The 16750-nt window shown below is 52.9% G+C and overlaps 5 protein-coding genes across 5 annotated transcripts; 1 reads left to right on the top strand and 4 right to left on the bottom strand.

The window, feature by feature from the left end:
- Positions 1-643: 643 nt before the first annotated feature.
- Positions 644-1932, bottom strand: F4807DRAFT_435052 (uncharacterized protein). Its single transcript, XM_047998853.1, has one exon. The coding sequence runs from the start codon at positions 1858-1860 to the stop codon at positions 898-900; it is 963 nt and encodes a 320-aa protein (XP_047852076.1). The 5' UTR covers positions 1861-1932; the 3' UTR covers positions 644-897.
- A 1203-nt stretch (positions 1933-3135) lies between these two features.
- F4807DRAFT_469344 (uncharacterized protein) lies at positions 3136-4815 on the bottom strand (the record flags this gene model as incomplete). The annotated part of the gene is made up of 1 exon (XM_048002702.1): positions 3136-4815. One exon carries the CDS (start codon positions 4813-4815, stop codon positions 3136-3138), a length of 1680 nt encoding a protein of 559 aa, XP_047852075.1.
- Positions 4816-6627: 1812 nt separating this feature from the next.
- Positions 6628-8855, bottom strand: F4807DRAFT_469342 (uncharacterized protein; the record flags this gene model as incomplete). The annotated part of the gene is made up of 1 exon (XM_048002701.1): positions 6628-8855. The coding sequence occupies exon 1, from the start codon at positions 8800-8802 to the stop codon at positions 6628-6630; it is 2175 nt and encodes a 724-aa protein (XP_047852074.1). The 5' UTR covers positions 8803-8855.
- Positions 8856-12049: 3194 nt separating this feature from the next.
- Positions 12050-13729, top strand: F4807DRAFT_181981 (uncharacterized protein). Its single transcript, XM_047993585.1, has one exon. The coding sequence runs from the start codon at positions 12275-12277 to the stop codon at positions 13580-13582; it is 1308 nt and encodes a 435-aa protein (XP_047852073.1). The 5' UTR covers positions 12050-12274; the 3' UTR covers positions 13583-13729.
- On the bottom strand, positions 13672-15579 carry F4807DRAFT_181989 (uncharacterized protein). The gene is made up of 6 exons (XM_047993586.1): positions 14588-15579; positions 14425-14536; positions 14323-14374; positions 14164-14270; positions 13868-14101; positions 13672-13807 (listed from the first exon to the last, which is right to left on the bottom strand). Exons 1-6 carry the CDS (start codon positions 14874-14876, stop codon positions 13762-13764), a joined length of 840 nt encoding a protein of 279 aa, XP_047852072.1. The 5' UTR covers positions 14877-15579; the 3' UTR covers positions 13672-13761.
- Between the last annotated feature and the right edge of the window lie 1171 nt (positions 15580-16750).

The raw sequence follows: 16750 nt of genomic DNA, 5'->3' as shown, positions 1-16750 counted from the left end.
TAGAATCTTCTCAGGGCTGTCCCCTATAGTTGATAGGGCCTTCATTCTTACTCGATAGTAATATCGAGTGTTAATTTAGCCATTTAGGGATACCTTACATTTTGACAGTCTAACGGGAAATAGAGAGATAATTATTCTATACATATACCTAGGTATCTAAGGACTAAGATTCTTCAGGCGTTCTACCTGCTTTGTACATCGTATTTAGGGGCTTGTAGATAACTGCAAACAGCTGACCGAGATGGTAAACTCTACCCGTGGAGTATATGCCTATGCTGTGGAAAACCCATACTATCACATACTACCTACCTGTTCCCTAGTGGGGCGTGGTATGATATAGGATCTCGTAATGCAAGTACGGAAAAGCTATACGGTGACCTTGTATCTAAAGCTAAGGTTAGGTCCTACAGTACTGTGAGAAGCTGAGTTCCAGGGACTACTAGTATGTTAGAACACTTACTGAGTATGTACCTACCTATTCCTAACGACCTCCAGGGCTATTATGTAGTATCCATAAACCCCATTCAACGCTCTTTAGTTGAGTACTGGATATAAGTCACTGCCTTATTGTGACTACAACCAGCCATCATATCATACTTCACTTATATCACAGGGTAATTTATACCTGACTCATCTTTTGTCTCCCACCCTGTAGTTACACCCCTAATCATAAGTACCTACACATGCCAGGTATGAGCACATCGTTTGTGCAGCGATTACTACATTCTTGGCGCGTCTACTGCCTTGTGACACCCTCTCTGCTCCATAATCATTACCTCTTACGATTTACGATCTACGGTGATGATGGTCACTAGGTAAGTCGTGTGGTCGTGGCGAGACTTCCTCGATCCATTAATAACTGCACCCGACCCATGTCCTATCCGGCCCATCCCTTTCTTACCAGGGAAACTCTCCATCTTCCCCCTCTTCGTCCGTATCCTCATCCTCTTCATCGCCCCACACTTCATCGATCCACTCTTCCTCGCCCTCGGGGCTCTCGCGAGGCTCGCGGCTGTGTACGACGTCCAAACGTCTGTCGTTCAATATCACCGCCGCTCGCAGCTCGTTCAGGTGCTCGAGTGTCTTCGGCTCGCCCTGGTCCCTCCTCGCGGCCTTGGCTATGCGCGAGACCAGCGAGACGGGAAGGAAGACCCACACGCCGGCACGCTTCACGGAGTCAGCTGCCCTGGTGAGGGTTGTTAGGTCACCCACCGTGACTTCGAAGACGGGTACTTCTTCGGGCCGGAACGGGGGGCCCGCGTTCTCGCGGAAGGCCATCTCCTCAATTCGGCGGAAGAGCGTCGAGATACACGAGATGGGGATGATGCCGTCGATGGCCAAGCGACCTAGGACTTCTCGGTGGACCTGAACTACGGACTTGGAGCCGTCCTGGGCCCGCATCCCATTGAGTAGTAGGTCGAGGAACTTCTCGGTGGTGCAGTTGCGCCAGGGGATCGGGCCGCGGTAGTCCGTGCGGCACACGGCGACGTACAGCATGGCCAGAGCCAGCAGGCTCGGCTGGAGGTTGAATGCGCCATGCAGCGCGACGTTGGCGAACCGCCTACAGAAGACCTTGGACCAGTTCGGGTCTTCGATGACGCGGCCGTCCTCGGTCTCGAAGCTCCCGCCGTAGCGGAGGTGGTTCTTCGGTGAGATGATGGAGGTCGGGAAGCAGGAGAAGAAGTGTATGATCGTCTTCCACAGGGGAAGCATGTCCTTGTGCTTCTTGACGTCGAGGTTGGCGAGCTTGTCTCGGAGCGGATCCGTCTCCCACTCGGCGAGCAGCGCTCTCTCGTCGGCCGGGGTCCAGTCCGAACCTCGGTACCGGAGCCCCCTGGCGATCATTCGACATCCGTCCATGTCGGTGATCGGGCGCTGCTTCTTCAACAGGTGCACTGCTTTCGCCTCAAAGTCTCCTAGCCGGCGCACGGCTACTAACGCGACGTTTTGCATTGTCTTGGAGAGTCTCTCGAAGTGCGCCTCCAAGACTCGTCGTTTGCCTCCCTCGTTATCCTCGTCGGCGTCGCCGTTAGGGTGTTGGATCACCCTTCCGCCGTTGTCGAGGTCGGCGTCGACGCTTCGCTCGGTCTCTTCGCCTTCCGACTCCGAGTGCTCGAAGTTGGCGACTTCGTCCTCCTTCTCCAGGCATTTAAGCGCGTTTTGCCTCGCTTTCGCGACGGCATCGTTTTTTTTTACCACGGGCATCTAGTAGAATCTTGTTAGCATAGGGTGTGCGGACGGGTGCGGCGCTCGGTTTGCGTTGGCGACGTAGGGTAGGGGGATGTTCAACGCGTTAGGATGGAGCTTGCGGAGAGAAGTTTAGTGTTGTTATTAATTTTGGAGGGAAGATGGAACTGGGGTTGGGACAGGATTGAGTATTGCCAGGTGCGGCGCTTGATTCACGTCGGCAACATAATGGGGGACGCTTACTGTGGTAAGATGGAACTGGCGGGGAGAAGTTCAATGTTGTTGTTGATTTTGGAAGGAAGATAAAATTAGGGTTGGAACGGTCAAGGTCGAGTATTGTCAGGTGCGGCTCGTCACCGTCCTTCATAACGGGCGACGTACGTAGGTACCTACCTACCTAAGTAAGGTACGTAGGTACACCCTCGCCACATAGACATCACGAGCTAACTATCGGGACTGGAAGGGACCTGGTATGTATCGCAATGTCAGATCTTCTCGCGAGGGTTGATTCCGAGAGCGAACTCCTGCCTACGAGATTGGCCTTGGTGCTTCCGCGACGCGGGAAGGACAGGATAGAAGGGATTCGGACATTGTTTCTAGTGACTAGGGCTAGGAGTCTACGATGAGGCTTACGAGGACCGGAGATAGTCAGGAGAACGGTTACGCGTGTAGATAGTATGCACGAGGAAGATATACGATTGATGATTGAAACCCGAGCAAACTTCCTCATTAGTCATATGAGAACAGGGGAAAAAAAAAAAGAAAAAAAGAAACCCACCCCAGAACCACAGCGAATCCCAGAAGCAAACTCCCAATTCCCTGGAACATCTCCATTCCCCCATTACCCCAACCAACACCCAGACCCAACCCAGACCCAACTCCCACACAACTCCCACACCCAACCCACTCAAGCTCACACACCCAACACCCACGCCCAACCCCGAAGAATTACTCCGCGTCGTCGCATTCGGCCGACGAGGCATCATCGTCTGGCGGATTGACGCCGTCCGATGGCGCGTCGTAATCGGCGCCTTGCATCGGAACATCGTTGTCGTCGCTGCTCATTGGAGCAGCGGGCTCGGGCCCCTTCTCGGTGACCATGAGCCTCTCACGGTTTAGGCGGACCAAGAAGGGGGAGGAGGTCATGGAGTCCACCCCCAGCTGGGGACCGGTGAGACTGGCGATGCCAAAGTCATATTTGTCGATGACCTGCTGGGAGATGGTCCTGCTGTAGCCGCGCGTGAGCGGGTAGCCCAGCGTGACGTAGACCTCATCGCCGTTGAAGGCGAAAGCCACCCAGCTGACACTGGTCCTCAAGGGGGGGAGCCACGCTCGTCTCTGGACTAGGTACTCGAAGTACCTAGGATCGTCCGAGGCCCAATCCCCCTCCACCCAGCACTGGTCAAACGAATGGTCCCTAGTGTTGTGGACCGGACAACCGACGACAAAGCCGTCGGCATCAACTGGCCCAGGACACTGGACCACCTCGTGGCCGGCCTTGCCACAGTTTGCACATGTGATAGGCAAGGCTTGCGGGGCAGGCGGGCCTTGCGGAAAGAAGCTCAGCTCATTGGGGTCTCGCGGGCGGTATTGGGGGGGGCGGTCGAAGCGCGGGCCGCCGGGAGGAACAGGAGGCAGGACGATTCTTGGGACGGGAGGAGGTTCCGCGGAAGCAGGACCTTCACCTTCGTCCTCACCTTCGCCTTCACTCAACTCCTCGACGCGAGACTCGACGCGAGACTCGGCTTTCCGCCTCTCCCTCCTCTCGAAGCGAGTCCGGTTCTTCTTCTTCCTCCTTGCCTTGGCTGCCGGGGCGAGGCTCGGCCGGGACTGCGGCTCAGGGTCCGGTTCGCTGGCCTGGGGAAGCAGCTTGGGTCGGGAACCTATTGCCCAGCGGCGATTTTTGTAGCGGTTCACCGTACGATCTAAGGTGTGCGTGGTGATGAAAGTAGGAGGAAGACGGCCGCGATTCTGGTGTCGCCAGATGGAAAGAAATTCACCCATCGTAACACGGGACATGGGCAAGGTGGTGGTCAAGGAACCATGGCCCTGGTGGATAATTCTGAGGGATTCCCCGGAGGTCGGGTGAGAGGAGACGAGCGATTGTGTGGGGGAGGGTTGGACACCGCCTCGACCACCTCGACCACGTCGTCCACTTCGTCCGCCCCGGATGGGTGGCTCGCCTTCCTGGTCTCTAGGACCGGAGGCTGGACCAGCACCACCAACATCATCATCGTCTGGGTTGGGGAGGGAGGGCTCACCTTCCTGGTCTTGAGGACCGACGGCTAGGCTACTACCACCGACACGACCTCGGCCACCTCGGCTACCTCGTGCGCGAAGACGGCCTCCTCGTCGGCGACGACTGGGAGCGCGAAAAGCTCCGCCTCGGTTAGGGTTGATTGGTTCGCCATCCTGATCTTGAAGACCTGCGGCTGGGCCACCATCACCAACACCGCCAACACCGCCTTCGTCGTCCCGGCCGGGCTCATCGTGCCAGCGGAATGCTTCGAGACCCTGGGCTTCGGCGATCTGGTCCGGACCTCTGTCCGAAGCATCTCGACTCGGCTGGCGCGGCGCCGGTGCTCGTTCGCCCTGCTCGCTACTCCACTTCTCCATGTGTTCTTCCATCGTATGTCCTTCCGGTTCACAGTTCAGAGCGAGATATCTTACAGACTTTCATGAGTATGCGCCGTTTCGAGGCAGTGGAAGTGCACTTACATGGATATGCGTTAGAAAATGTAGGAAGGTTGCTCTGGATTGGTGATGTGCGAGCACTGTAGGTTTTAGATTTTTTATTCATTTTCACACTGCCAGACACTCCTTCCTACTAACTACTGCTTAGGTACCTAGGTAGGTGACTAATCGCGCAAGCCTTCAAGTTTAGGAAGTAGGTAGGTACCGAGGATAGTACTCATTAGGTATCTTAGGTATGTACATTATGCGCCAGACCCTCCCTCCTCTAGCACTGCTGCAACTGCCTAGGCACCTTTTTTAAATACTATTTACATCAATCCATACCTCGTTACTGTTCCTCTATAGTTACAATGACCCAGAGATGCCCAGTTGTTGTAACTTGAGCACAACTAGATGGACGGGATGTACCCTAGGTACATAGGTACCTAGGTATCTATTTCGTGATGACGTTACCGATTCACAAGTTGGTCTAATAGCAATCTATATGAATGACCTAGGAGGCTGTACGCGTGTCCCACATGCTAATGCAAGAGCTCGATAGCTACCTTCGACGGGATTAAGCTGACGTAGAAACTATAGTCTGATGATCTTATGATCCCGCCATCATTCACGGGCTCCCTACGAGCATCTCCTTCCGTGTGCCCGCCCGCTCTATTCTCTCCGACTTGCCCCCAAGACTCCCGTCACCAAGTCGCCAGCTATTACTCGTAGGTGAAGAATAGAGCAATCACCTAATACGGATAATACGTTGCGTCCTTCATATGTAGCTCCAGTTCTAGATGAATGAAGAGACCTTCGAAGAAAGGACTCATCCGACGCTCCACTATTACTAGTCCTAAGACCCTGGAGGAATACTACACAATCCATCGATTGACACTGTGAAACAATACGCTTGTGAGCTCCTAGACGAGCCACTCATTCTATTCAGCTGAGCCCTTGACATCACTGCTGACAGTTTTCGTTGCATGAAGCTTAATCCCACGGGTGGCACGGGTATGTCGGCGTAGGACTATGAAGGTTCTGGTCACGGGATATTGAATTGACAACCTGAACGGTTTGAATTAGAAGATGAGATCTGCCGACGAGATAGATGTCAATAATTTGCATCGGATACGCATGATAAGAATATGTCTGGGTATGTAACGGAAGGGCGGCTGTGACGTGAGCAAGTGGGAAGAGGTTGGAAGATACCTGTAACCAACTAGGAATTGTGAGTGCTTTGGTACAATAGAAGGGCAAATGGTCAGTACTTGCCGATCTGGTTGTAAGAAGAATTACTATGAAGCCAAATGCTTGATTTACTTGCTCTACGTTATACAGAAAATCTCGTCTACATGTGTAGAGACTAGTAGTCTTGTCCCACGACATCACACCAGCCGGCGGCAGACGATAGTACCTTGCATTTGATCATTATTGATTGCCATTTTAGGAAGTGGATATCTCAATTTAAGAAATCTAATTGGTCAACCTAGTTCTGCATGAGCTCCAATGAGTCTGCTTACGTAAATGTTCGGGAAGTGCCGAAATAAAGGGGGGTTTTGTTGGAACTGTGCCAAAAGTGATTCTTATGACGATGGGAAGCTATAGTCATCATTTTAAATTGTTATGAAAACTCATTCATTCATTCGGTATCTTGATCTAAACTAGAGCAATATTTTTAGACGGCGTTCTTCCCCACTTTCCATTCCTCACGTCCATCTCCCTCTCCATCTTCCGGCACTTACTCATAGCAGTCTCCAGTAAAGTTCACGTCGCGGTTGATGACTGTGGCGGGTCTAATACTTGAGTTAGCTCGTCAGCTTCTACGTAAAGAGTGATATGGGGATAAGTACCTCCGAGCGGGTAGTAGCTGCGCTGGGCCCTGGTGAAATGGGCGCCTTCCTCGCTTCGGAAATTGTGGAAGAGGTGGCTGGGGAGGGTGGTGATGCCTCCGACGAAGTACTTGTTGTCGTACTCCAGCGTGTTATACACCGCGAAGCAGGTCTTCGCGTTCTCAACCTTTCGGAGGCGAAGGTAATCCGTAATCTCCAACTCGAAGGCGGAGAACTCTACACGGGACGCGAGATCGAGCAGTTGCAACTCCCCGGCCGAGCCGATGGCCACGGTTTGATAAATGTAGGATCGCATGAGCCGATCCTCGACCTGGAGAATCTCCTCGTCCGTGAGCTCGGTGTCGCGGATCTCGCGCTTGGGGGTTAACCCGAAGTGTTCGTCGAAGAGCTTGACTAGTTTGTGCGCCACCTTCATCATAGCGACGTTGGTCACGATTGGTCCATCGAACAACAGCGGCTCCACTCCGAGACTGGTCAAGGATCCGCGGGTAGCTAGCTTCTGGTACACCCCGAGAGCTATCCACGCAGCTCCCTTGTGGGCAAGCCTCGCTCCGACGCCGTCGCAAACGCCGCGAATTTCGTTCGCGGACGGGCGGCGTGCGACGTTATCGTTCCTCTGGCAGACGGCGGAGGCGCCCAGGACGAGGACGGAAGCCAGCCGGACGATGACCCTCTGCGCGTTCTTGCTCATGTCCTTGCAGTCGGGTATGGATGCTAGAAGGTTGGCCTCCTCGTATCGGAGCTGCCTGATGTTCGCGGCGAGCCGCTTCAGCTCGAGCATGCGTCGGCCCAAGGCGGTGGCCTGGCCTATCACCGTCGGGCCTGCCGGCTTGGCGATGCTGCCGGTGAGAAGGAGGCGATCGAAGGCGAGCGTCATGGCGAGGACGTCAGGCGGTGTTCTCACGGGCAGCAAGCCGGACGGCCGCGACGGCCACGCGTCCGCCAGGCTCAGAGCCGTCCACATGATGTCGGCGCTGTAGGCCTCGCCAGCAGGTTCCGAATCGCTGGGACGCACCGCGGATACGTCGTACGAGGCGTGGAAAATCGTGTTTTCCACAGGCACGCTTGACTTGACGAGCCAAGACTGCTCTCGGAGCACTTCCACCCGCGTCTTAGGCCTCGTGATCCAGACGATCTGACTCGTGCCGCGATCGAAGACACGCTCTTCGACGTCGGCCTTCGAGAAGAAGTGTCCGACTCTAGGCACGGGGAGCGAGAACCCTACACTGGGAAGTATCACCAGGCCAGGTGCGTCCTTGACGCCGTCCAACATATACGATCCTCGCACAGTCTGGGGAACCAACTGGCCGTAGTCGCCAGGGGCTGCTGACTCGTCGCTGTCATCGTCATCGTCATCGTCGCTGTCATCATCATCGTCATGGTATGCTACAAAGACTCTCGTTCCCTTGTCTTCTTCGGCGAGCTTCATCAGCTTCTTGACGTCGTGCTCCATACGATCGGCGCTGACACGCGCGACCGGGACGGCGACGTCGTCGCCGGCGATGGTGATCTCGATCGGGCTGTAGCCGATGACATTCGCCATGATATCCCATGCTCTCTGGGAGCGGAAGGGGGAGATGGTCAGGACGGCGCAGGAAGATCCTTCGACGTCGCGGCAAGAACGGGCCCATTCAAGGAGATGGCCGAGAAGCACCTCTCCGTCTGTGGTGGGATTGGTCTCCAGATCCACCAGGACCACGGCTCTTCTGCCAAACGGCAGCCGACTGTTTTGTCGGAAGGAGCCCAGCACTTCGTCAAAGCTCGCCACGCAAACGCACTGGTTTTCACCAGTGTACTCAGTGCGGGAAGTGGTGGGTGCTGGTAATCCACGGATTACGTAGCCGTGGAGTCCGAGTTTCTCGTGGCCGCCCAATAGGTCGGCCATATACGTGGCTTCCAGCCGCGTCGAAAGCAGATACGTCAGCGTCGTATCCTCGATGTCCATCACACGCTTAGCGATATGCGCCACCATTCCGGTGCTTTTGCCAGAGCCGTGGGGACCGACGACACATGCTGACGAAACGCCGCGCTTCTCTACTTGGCCGATAAATCGGCTGATCTCCTTCTTCACGCTTTTCCAGGACGCCATAATCACAGAGTTGTCGAATTTTGAATATTGGAATAATGTGCGAGTGAGGAAGAGAAATTATTATGGGTAGGTATGAGTATGAGTATGAGTATGGGTAAATGAGAGTGGAATTGGCAAGCTCCCAAGGAAAAGCATGCAAGTGCTAGGTAGGGTGGGAGGGAGGTATGTAATTGATTACCTCATATACCCAGTGGTCCGTGCAATATCACCAGGGCAGTCAGGTTTTTTCTTCCTAACTTTGAAGATTGAATTCAAAGGTTGAATGAACTATAACCAATTAACTTGGATCACATGTACCTAGGTCGAAGTGTTGTATCAATAATATATAGCCATTAGTGGTGGGTAACGGATGACAGGTGTAAGAGGTTCGGCTAATCCGCTAAGATCCTCATCAATGGCGACCAATGTATGTAGGTATGACTTGGAACGATTGATCAAGCGTCAAAGTCCCTTATCTCTAATAGATCTGGATCCGGGAACATATCATGATCTATTGAAAACACGACTACCTTTGGACCAATGTTGAGTCATGGTGAGCAAGTTAGATACATGCTACGAATGCCGCAGTTGGCGGAGGTCTTTAGAAGGTAGACTGATCAGCTGGTATGTTGAACCCCGAGAGGCACCAAGGTTTTGGCCTTCCAAAGGGTATTGTTATATCCCTTTAACCGGCAGTTATCGCCTACCAGTGATTAAGAGGCAAATACAGCTTCAAATAATCTATAGGACCAAACTTAGAATGCAGTAGCCAAGAATATGAACGGTTTATGATTTTACATGTGTTACTGCCATATGCTAGCTGTATCGGTAATATTTGGCCTAGAAGTAATGCTCCTAGTCGATCAGACCATGGTTGGTTAAATGCCCAGTATTTTGTCTTCGAATCCCTGGCTCCTGACGACTTCACGTATGAACCAAGCTGATAAAGATATCCGATAAATCAAATCTAATGTACCTATATATGATTGCCAAACTGTATCTGTCAGATCTCAAACAACGATTATGATGTAGGATATATCATCAGTGTCTGGTTCTGGTTGGCCGAAATCATCGCTTTCGTTTTAACGTATTGTTGGCACAGATGACGCATGACAAATATCTACCCACCTAGGTATGTGTCAGTAATAGGTCCCTAAGTCAAGCGTAAAGTGAGTGCAGAGGAGCGGCGTAGCCGCTGCTAGTATATAGCAAGTATGAGATGAACTAATAACGCTACTTCTTCTAGGGTTGAAGGGGGCTTCGCCCCCTTCTTATACCTTGCTAACTCGCGTTTGCCTAGCAAGAGGTCCGCAGGACCCCCTTCTAGGCCTACTCCACTTATGCCCCTGACAGTATGCTTGGTCTGGTTGAGGGGGTGGGTATTTAGTTGAGTATAAGACATTAGAGATATCCGTTGATGGCTCTCGTAATCCGCCTCTTCTCTCGAATGACCACCTAGGTTCAACCAGGGAAAATGGGGTGGAATATACTTAACGCGGACTTACATCACTGATAATGGACGCATTCCATTTTGTAGATCTGAACATTTCTAGTACATCAAACGCAAGGAGATGAATGTAAACCAGCGCAGATCTTATGCCACTGGCTGGTTGATAATGGGTACGATCTACTAGCAGCATGTCTACCCTCTAATGCCTGACTGCAATCGTTTGTGAGTTAGGGGAATACTTGTTGTCTTTTGGCGGCCCGGTAGCTAACTCGACTCAACCTTACTTGAGACGTCGGTAGTTGATAGCCTAACCTAGATAGGTTGCAGGGCTACTGACTGGTGACAGTTGATGTAACCGCAAAACTAGGTAATGACAAGGATGGAAATCGAACTCTTCGCTGTTGAGGAAGGGTGCTTATAGCTTAGTACCTCCCTATTCAGTCGCATGATGAAATTCTAGACCAAGGAGTACGGCGGTATGATATGAACCAAATAAAAGGCGTTTGTTTGATGCTAGAAAGGACGAAAGTTTGTATTGGAGCTTCGAAGAACGGCTCTACGTCTAATAGCAGGCACAATTGATATAAGAGGTTCACAAATAGAAGCCCAGAGTTACCCATTCCATCAATCACTAAAAGCGAAGCAGACCGAATTCTCAACTTCTCATGATATCGTCATCTCCCCACCCTCTCGACCCTCTCTCTCCCTAGAACGCCACCGAGCAAGACGACATAAGAGCCTACACGTCGCCGGCAGGGTTGAGGGTCTGAGATATGTACACGGGGCCTCGTCCGTCTCGGCGGAAACGTCCTCGGCGAGAACGCGACCCTCGTCTAGCGGAGTATGGTGGGATGGTAGCGGGTTCTGCAGATGCGAGACCTCGGCCATCTTCCTCCTCAACACACTCTATAGTACCACCAGAGCCTTCTGCGGCTTGCTCCCCGTCGCAACGAAGCTTTAGTTACGGTGGCTTGTGCATCATTCCCATGTATTCTCGTTGTACGCCGTAAGGGTGTATGGGCTGTAGTTGAAATTCTAACGAAGAGATTCGTGCACACGCCCAGCCATTCTCAAACTTGAGATTCTAAATCTCCAGTTTATTCTCCGTGAGATCCGTGAAGTTGCGGCCAACTCTTCCCCGAGAGAAGAGACTCTGGCCTCAAATCTAGAAATTATGTCCTTATCGCGCTCCAGGGCGTTATAGTACCGGTCACGCACTAACTTCGGTTCTGTGCCCACGCGCAGAAGCGGTTTTTCGTCGAGCTGCTGGTACTCTTACGAGGCCATCTTATAGTATTATAAGATGGAGTAGCGACTAAATGGAAGAAGTCGAGAAATCCTATGGTGTATTCTTTACTACCTACCTACCTACCAGTATTATTGTAGATAAGCGGTTACTGCGTAGGTAGTTACCTGTGCAGATAAATTATGTAGGCACTATATTGTCCCAACGGAAGCAAAGACTCAGCCCTACCAGCCCTACCTACCTACCTAGGTAGTACCTAATGGTGATGTCATGGCAATCACCATAGGGCTATCCGCTGAAATCTGTCGGTACTTAGTACGTACAACGGAAGATAACCCAGGGCTCAGCCCCTGAGGGACCCACTATATTTAGCCCATTCTAGCAGACCCATGTGGCCAACCGCCAATAGTCGGGGTTGGACGATAGCGCATCGTCCATGTTGCAGGGGCATAAACAGGTACTGACACCCTAATTGATTGGCCAATCGAAAGGGATTGTTAATTCCGGCCTCCGCTGCACCTGCTATATCTAGGCCGTTCGCTTCATAAATAGCGCTTACGACATCGTGCCAACTTTCATCGAGCTGCCTCGCAGTCGCTCAGCACTGTATCCTAGAGATTTGCCAGTTGCTGCGCCGTAGGCGTTGAATATATTACGTACTCATACTATTCCGCCATTTACTACGATTCACCATCCACATCATTACTACACCACTCACCATTCACAATTGACGATTCACAATTCACAATTCACAATTCACAATTCACAATTCACTGAGCATCTACAGAACGGACGAGATGGAAGAGAGCCGCCGTTCGCCCATGTCTGCTCTTTCTAACGAGCTCTTGCTGTCCATCTTCGAGTCCGGATTGCCGCCCTCGACCTTGCTTTGCTGCATGCTCTGCTGCAGACGATGGTCGTCCCTATCTTCTTCCGTGCTATACAATCACCTTGTCCTCACCGTTGACACCCTTTCGAGCTTCGTACGTTGTTCGTCAAAGTCGAGAGACGCTCTGGTTGAGACGCTCACCCTTCGCGTAAATCCCGCGCGATCTGCGGAGACGGAAGACGCGATCCGCCAGCTGCGATCCGATCTCCGCGAGCTTGCTCCGAGGGTCGGGAACATGGTCAATTTACGAGTGTTTTCTCTTTACGCGCCATCTAAGCTGCCTTCTAGTCGCTGGGTACCCGACGCGTCGATTGCTGCCGTCCTCGACAGCCTACCTCGAAGCTGCGTGGGTCTGGAACTTAGCGCCAGATACCTGCGCCATCCCGGCAGCGTCGAGGAGGACGAAGGCGTACACCTATGCGCTTCTATCCGCAAAATACTACCTAGGCTACGGTTTTTGCGCTTGAACTTATCTAGGTTATGCCCCGAAGCCTTTGGCATCGGGTTCGACCCTGCTAAGCAACCGGACCCTCCCGAGGCTTTCGAGCCGGTCGCGGCGCCGCATCTCGAGCAGTGTCTGATCAAGATAGCCGAACCCAAGTACACTTCGGGTCTTGACCGCTCCTGGGTATGCGGTTGTCCGGAGGCTGACGTCGTCGCCGTCCTGGTCAAGCATCTGCGAATTTTTAGAGACGCGAGCGACGCTTCGAAGCTCGAGAAATTGTGGATAGTAGACGCGTCGCCTATGACAGATCCTTATGCTACATTTCACGCGTTCGTCCGTCGCGACGTGCTCGCCGAGAAGAGTCTGCTTATTCCTTACAAGAACGTCGGTCTCCACAAATTCAACAAAGAGGGTATCTTCGTTCGCATGCCTGAGGAGGAGGGCGGCCAAGATCTCGTGTCGACGATCTACGGTGCGATGAGCTTGGCGGAGCAACGTGCCTGGGTGGAAACGACGGGCGGAACTCGAGTACCCGCCGCCGAAGTTTCTCAGAAGCGTCGTCTTACCCTTGCTGAGCCCGTCATGCGGACGGCTGACGAGTGGTTCGCGAAGACGAACATCTCGTGCATATTGTGGGCGGATGAGAAGAAGACGGGAGCGCGATTATTGGACGCTACGGAAGAAGGCCTGGCTGAAAATTCTATTGCGGTCTTACGAACCCCCGACGGCTGGACTCGTCATGCGGGTGGCTTTCTACAGAAACTGGAATAAAGATGATCATTTCTATCTAGTACCGTACGTCTGTCAACCACCGAGTGCCGATATTTCATAGCAAACTACCATCTACGGCATCTAGCAGGTTCTCGCGCGGCTGCTGCGTAAGCTTTGGACTTTTCATGCGCCGCTCCTCCGTCTAGCATCTCCCGCTCGCCAGCTATTCGCCGAATTACCTACGACGCGTAGCCCGTGACGTTGCAGGTCCCGTATGAAGCTTGACTATAGAATTCGTTAGTGATGTATTACGCGCCGTGCTAGATCAAGAAAGTCTTTATTTACCATCCTAGGATGTCCTGGCAAGAGTACGAGTCGGAGCCGCAATATCCTGCTGCGGAGCAGCAACCGCCGAACGAGGATCCGGCGCAGACGAGGCCGCCGGCGAAACCGCAAGTGCCGTCTTGGCTGACCGAGCCGGGTGTCGGGGTGGACGTCGGCGCGCTCGAAGTAGTCGTCGACGTGCCGCAGGGGCCACTTTGGCAGTCGGTTCCGCAGTAGTCGGTGCCGTTTCCGCAGCTGTGGGTTTGTGAGCCTTATTCCGGCGAAGGGCGATGCTGGGAGATATCTCAGCCACTTACTATCCGTACGCGCTACAGCAGAGTCCAAATTTAGGAGGGCATTCAACCCAGTCGTTCTGACTTCCGCATAAGCCGTCCGTGCTATAGGGGATCGGCGCTCCGTCGCACTGCATAGAGGGGTTAGAATGACGTCTCTACTATTCGCGGGTCTGATCTTACCGTGCCCTCCTGACAGTTTCCCATCCCGCAGTAATCGTCGCCCGTTCCGCAGCTACGGATGAGAGTTAGTCTTCGTAACGGCTGGGTTTCCACGTCGCTTACTATCCGCCTACGCCGCAGCAGTCGCCCCATTGGCTTCCGATGCAGGTGTTGGTCCAGTTCTGCTGAGCGCCGCAGAGCCCGCTCGACGAGATCGGCACGGGACTGCCCACCGCTGGCATATGTTAGCATGTCGGACGCGGCACATCTGGGTATTCTTATCTACCGGTTGCGATGCAATACGTGGATCCGGGATCGAAGTTCGTGCAGTTTTCGCCTATGCTCGGGTTGACCGACTCGAAAGCGTCGAGCGTCAGGTTGAACTCCTGGAGAACTTGGGCGCAGCTGCTCCAGAGGTTTGTCGTGTAGTTGAGGCGGCAGGTGAAGTTGCTAGCCACGGTCTGGCGCCGGCTCAGCTGGTTGTGTCTTTCGAGCAGCCCTAAACCCAAGTCCTCCAGCAGGGTCGCCGAAGCGATCGCTGCTAGGACGGTATAGAAATATATCTGAGCTAGCATGTTGATGGTAATTGCTGGCGACGGTGCTACGATGGACTGCGTGAATGAGCGAATCTCTGGGTGAGCTTAGAGAACTGCGACAGTTCTTAGTATCGTGTTAGTACGTGAGCCCGACTCCAACTCTTGAGTCCCGGAAGGAGGGAGCAGACGAAAGCTCGACCTGTCCCCTTTTCTCATATTGAAATTTTCTGCCGTCCATCTGCCCATCTTGCTCCGTCGATTCCAGCTTCTCCGTCGCCGTCACGCGACATGCTTTCAAGCTTCTGCGCCGCACGCCTACATGAGCCTGTCAGATCTTACCAGCTCATTTCAGCGGAATAGCCCTAGGCCTTCCAATCACGTTCCGATGCTGTGATATCGGCTTTACCAATCTTGATTTCGGGCGGTGAGTCTTTCAGCCCTCGATACCACTGAGTTATTAAACGCAGGCACCTCCGGCCCTACGGCTTTACTAGGTAAGCCGTGTGCGACAAAGTACGTTATGGGACGATAGCGGGCGAGCGTTTACCCCCGATGAACCCTTGACTAGCGTAGGAACACGCCTTATGCGGTTGGTCTGCCCTCGCCGCCCTCGGAGGGCTTCTAACCGTCCTCATTTGCCCCGCATAGGGCTAGAATAGGAACAGGAATAGTCTCCATTTTGGCAGTTGTGAGTCTTTAAAAATTTTGATCATTTCGCAGGGGTAATCTCACAATAGGATCGTGAAAGTAATAGCTTATATGGGCCGTTTATAAACCTATCCGCCTACCTGGTACAAGTGCCTAGGTAGGTACCTAGGTAAACGAGGAGCTCCACGGACGATAGGTGTACGTATCCAATTGCCTACCTGGTATTCATACAATATAAATACCTACCTAGGTAAGTACAATATCTAGTTCATGTGACCCGGGAGATCTCTAGGTACTGTAGCACCGAATGATGATTATTCACGTCTCTGGGCTACAGCGCTAATACACGCAGCGGCGCCCTCGGTAACGCATGCATCGTTAATCTCTTGCATGGCTTTTAATCGCGTGGTGGGCTCTAGGATTACTTCGGCCGATTCTACCGACCCCTGTCCGCCTCCCGGCTCCCCTGATTATGGAACGGTCTAGCTAGCGGCACAACTCAGCTGATGCACCACGGAATATACGGTAGCGTTGCGCTAACCTATTCTACTGGTCTTCCGTTACGATGGAGTTAATACCCTCAAGCCTTAGCTTGAACTTCAACCTAATGACTTCTAATGGTCCTATGAAAACCTACGTTGCAGCGGCAAAGTGCCAAGGATCCGGTTAGCCTCAAAACTCTGATGTAAGCTTTTAAGCGAATAAGACTAGTAGGGGATATGCCAAGTCTACGTGAAGGCGGACTTTTGCGGCGCGGCTCTATCATTGTAGGACTTAGGGTCGTCGTCTTGCGGAACCTGGGTTGGGAGGGGATGGCGGGAGGGATGAGAGATGTTCGATATAAGGAGGCCGCTGAGGCGGTTGACCGTATGGATCGTGGAACTAGTATAGCGATCAGGAATGCCGTCGCTTAAACGAAAAACGACGATGGCTTCGTCGAACCATTGCCGTTATGCTGTTCTTATTTTCCTGTTATGTCTCTCCGACTTAGTCCGGGGACAGTCCCCTATGTTGGTGTATAACTGCGCTAAGATGCCCTCGATCTGCCGCAACGTCCATCGGCGAAATCCCCTCCAAGTTGTTCAAGGCGTTGCCGGCGCCGGCAATCTGGGTGAGCTCGACCAAGGGCAGACGCCGGGAGGGCTGCCATATATCACATTAAACTAGGTACGTAGCCCCTGAGTCTCGATTACTACTTGGCATCAGTTTATTTAGGTAGTTTTAACGACTATGTACCTGCTAAGCTTTGGGACGGACCTAAACTA

The sequence above is a fragment of the Annulohypoxylon truncatum genome (genome assembly GCF_022578515.1).
Source record: "Annulohypoxylon truncatum strain CBS 140777 unplaced genomic scaffold F4807scaffold_27, whole genome shotgun sequence".
NCBI classification, from domain to species: domain Eukaryota; kingdom Fungi; phylum Ascomycota; class Sordariomycetes; order Xylariales; family Hypoxylaceae; genus Annulohypoxylon; species Annulohypoxylon truncatum.
This window is presented reverse-complemented; position numbering and strand designations above follow the sequence as displayed.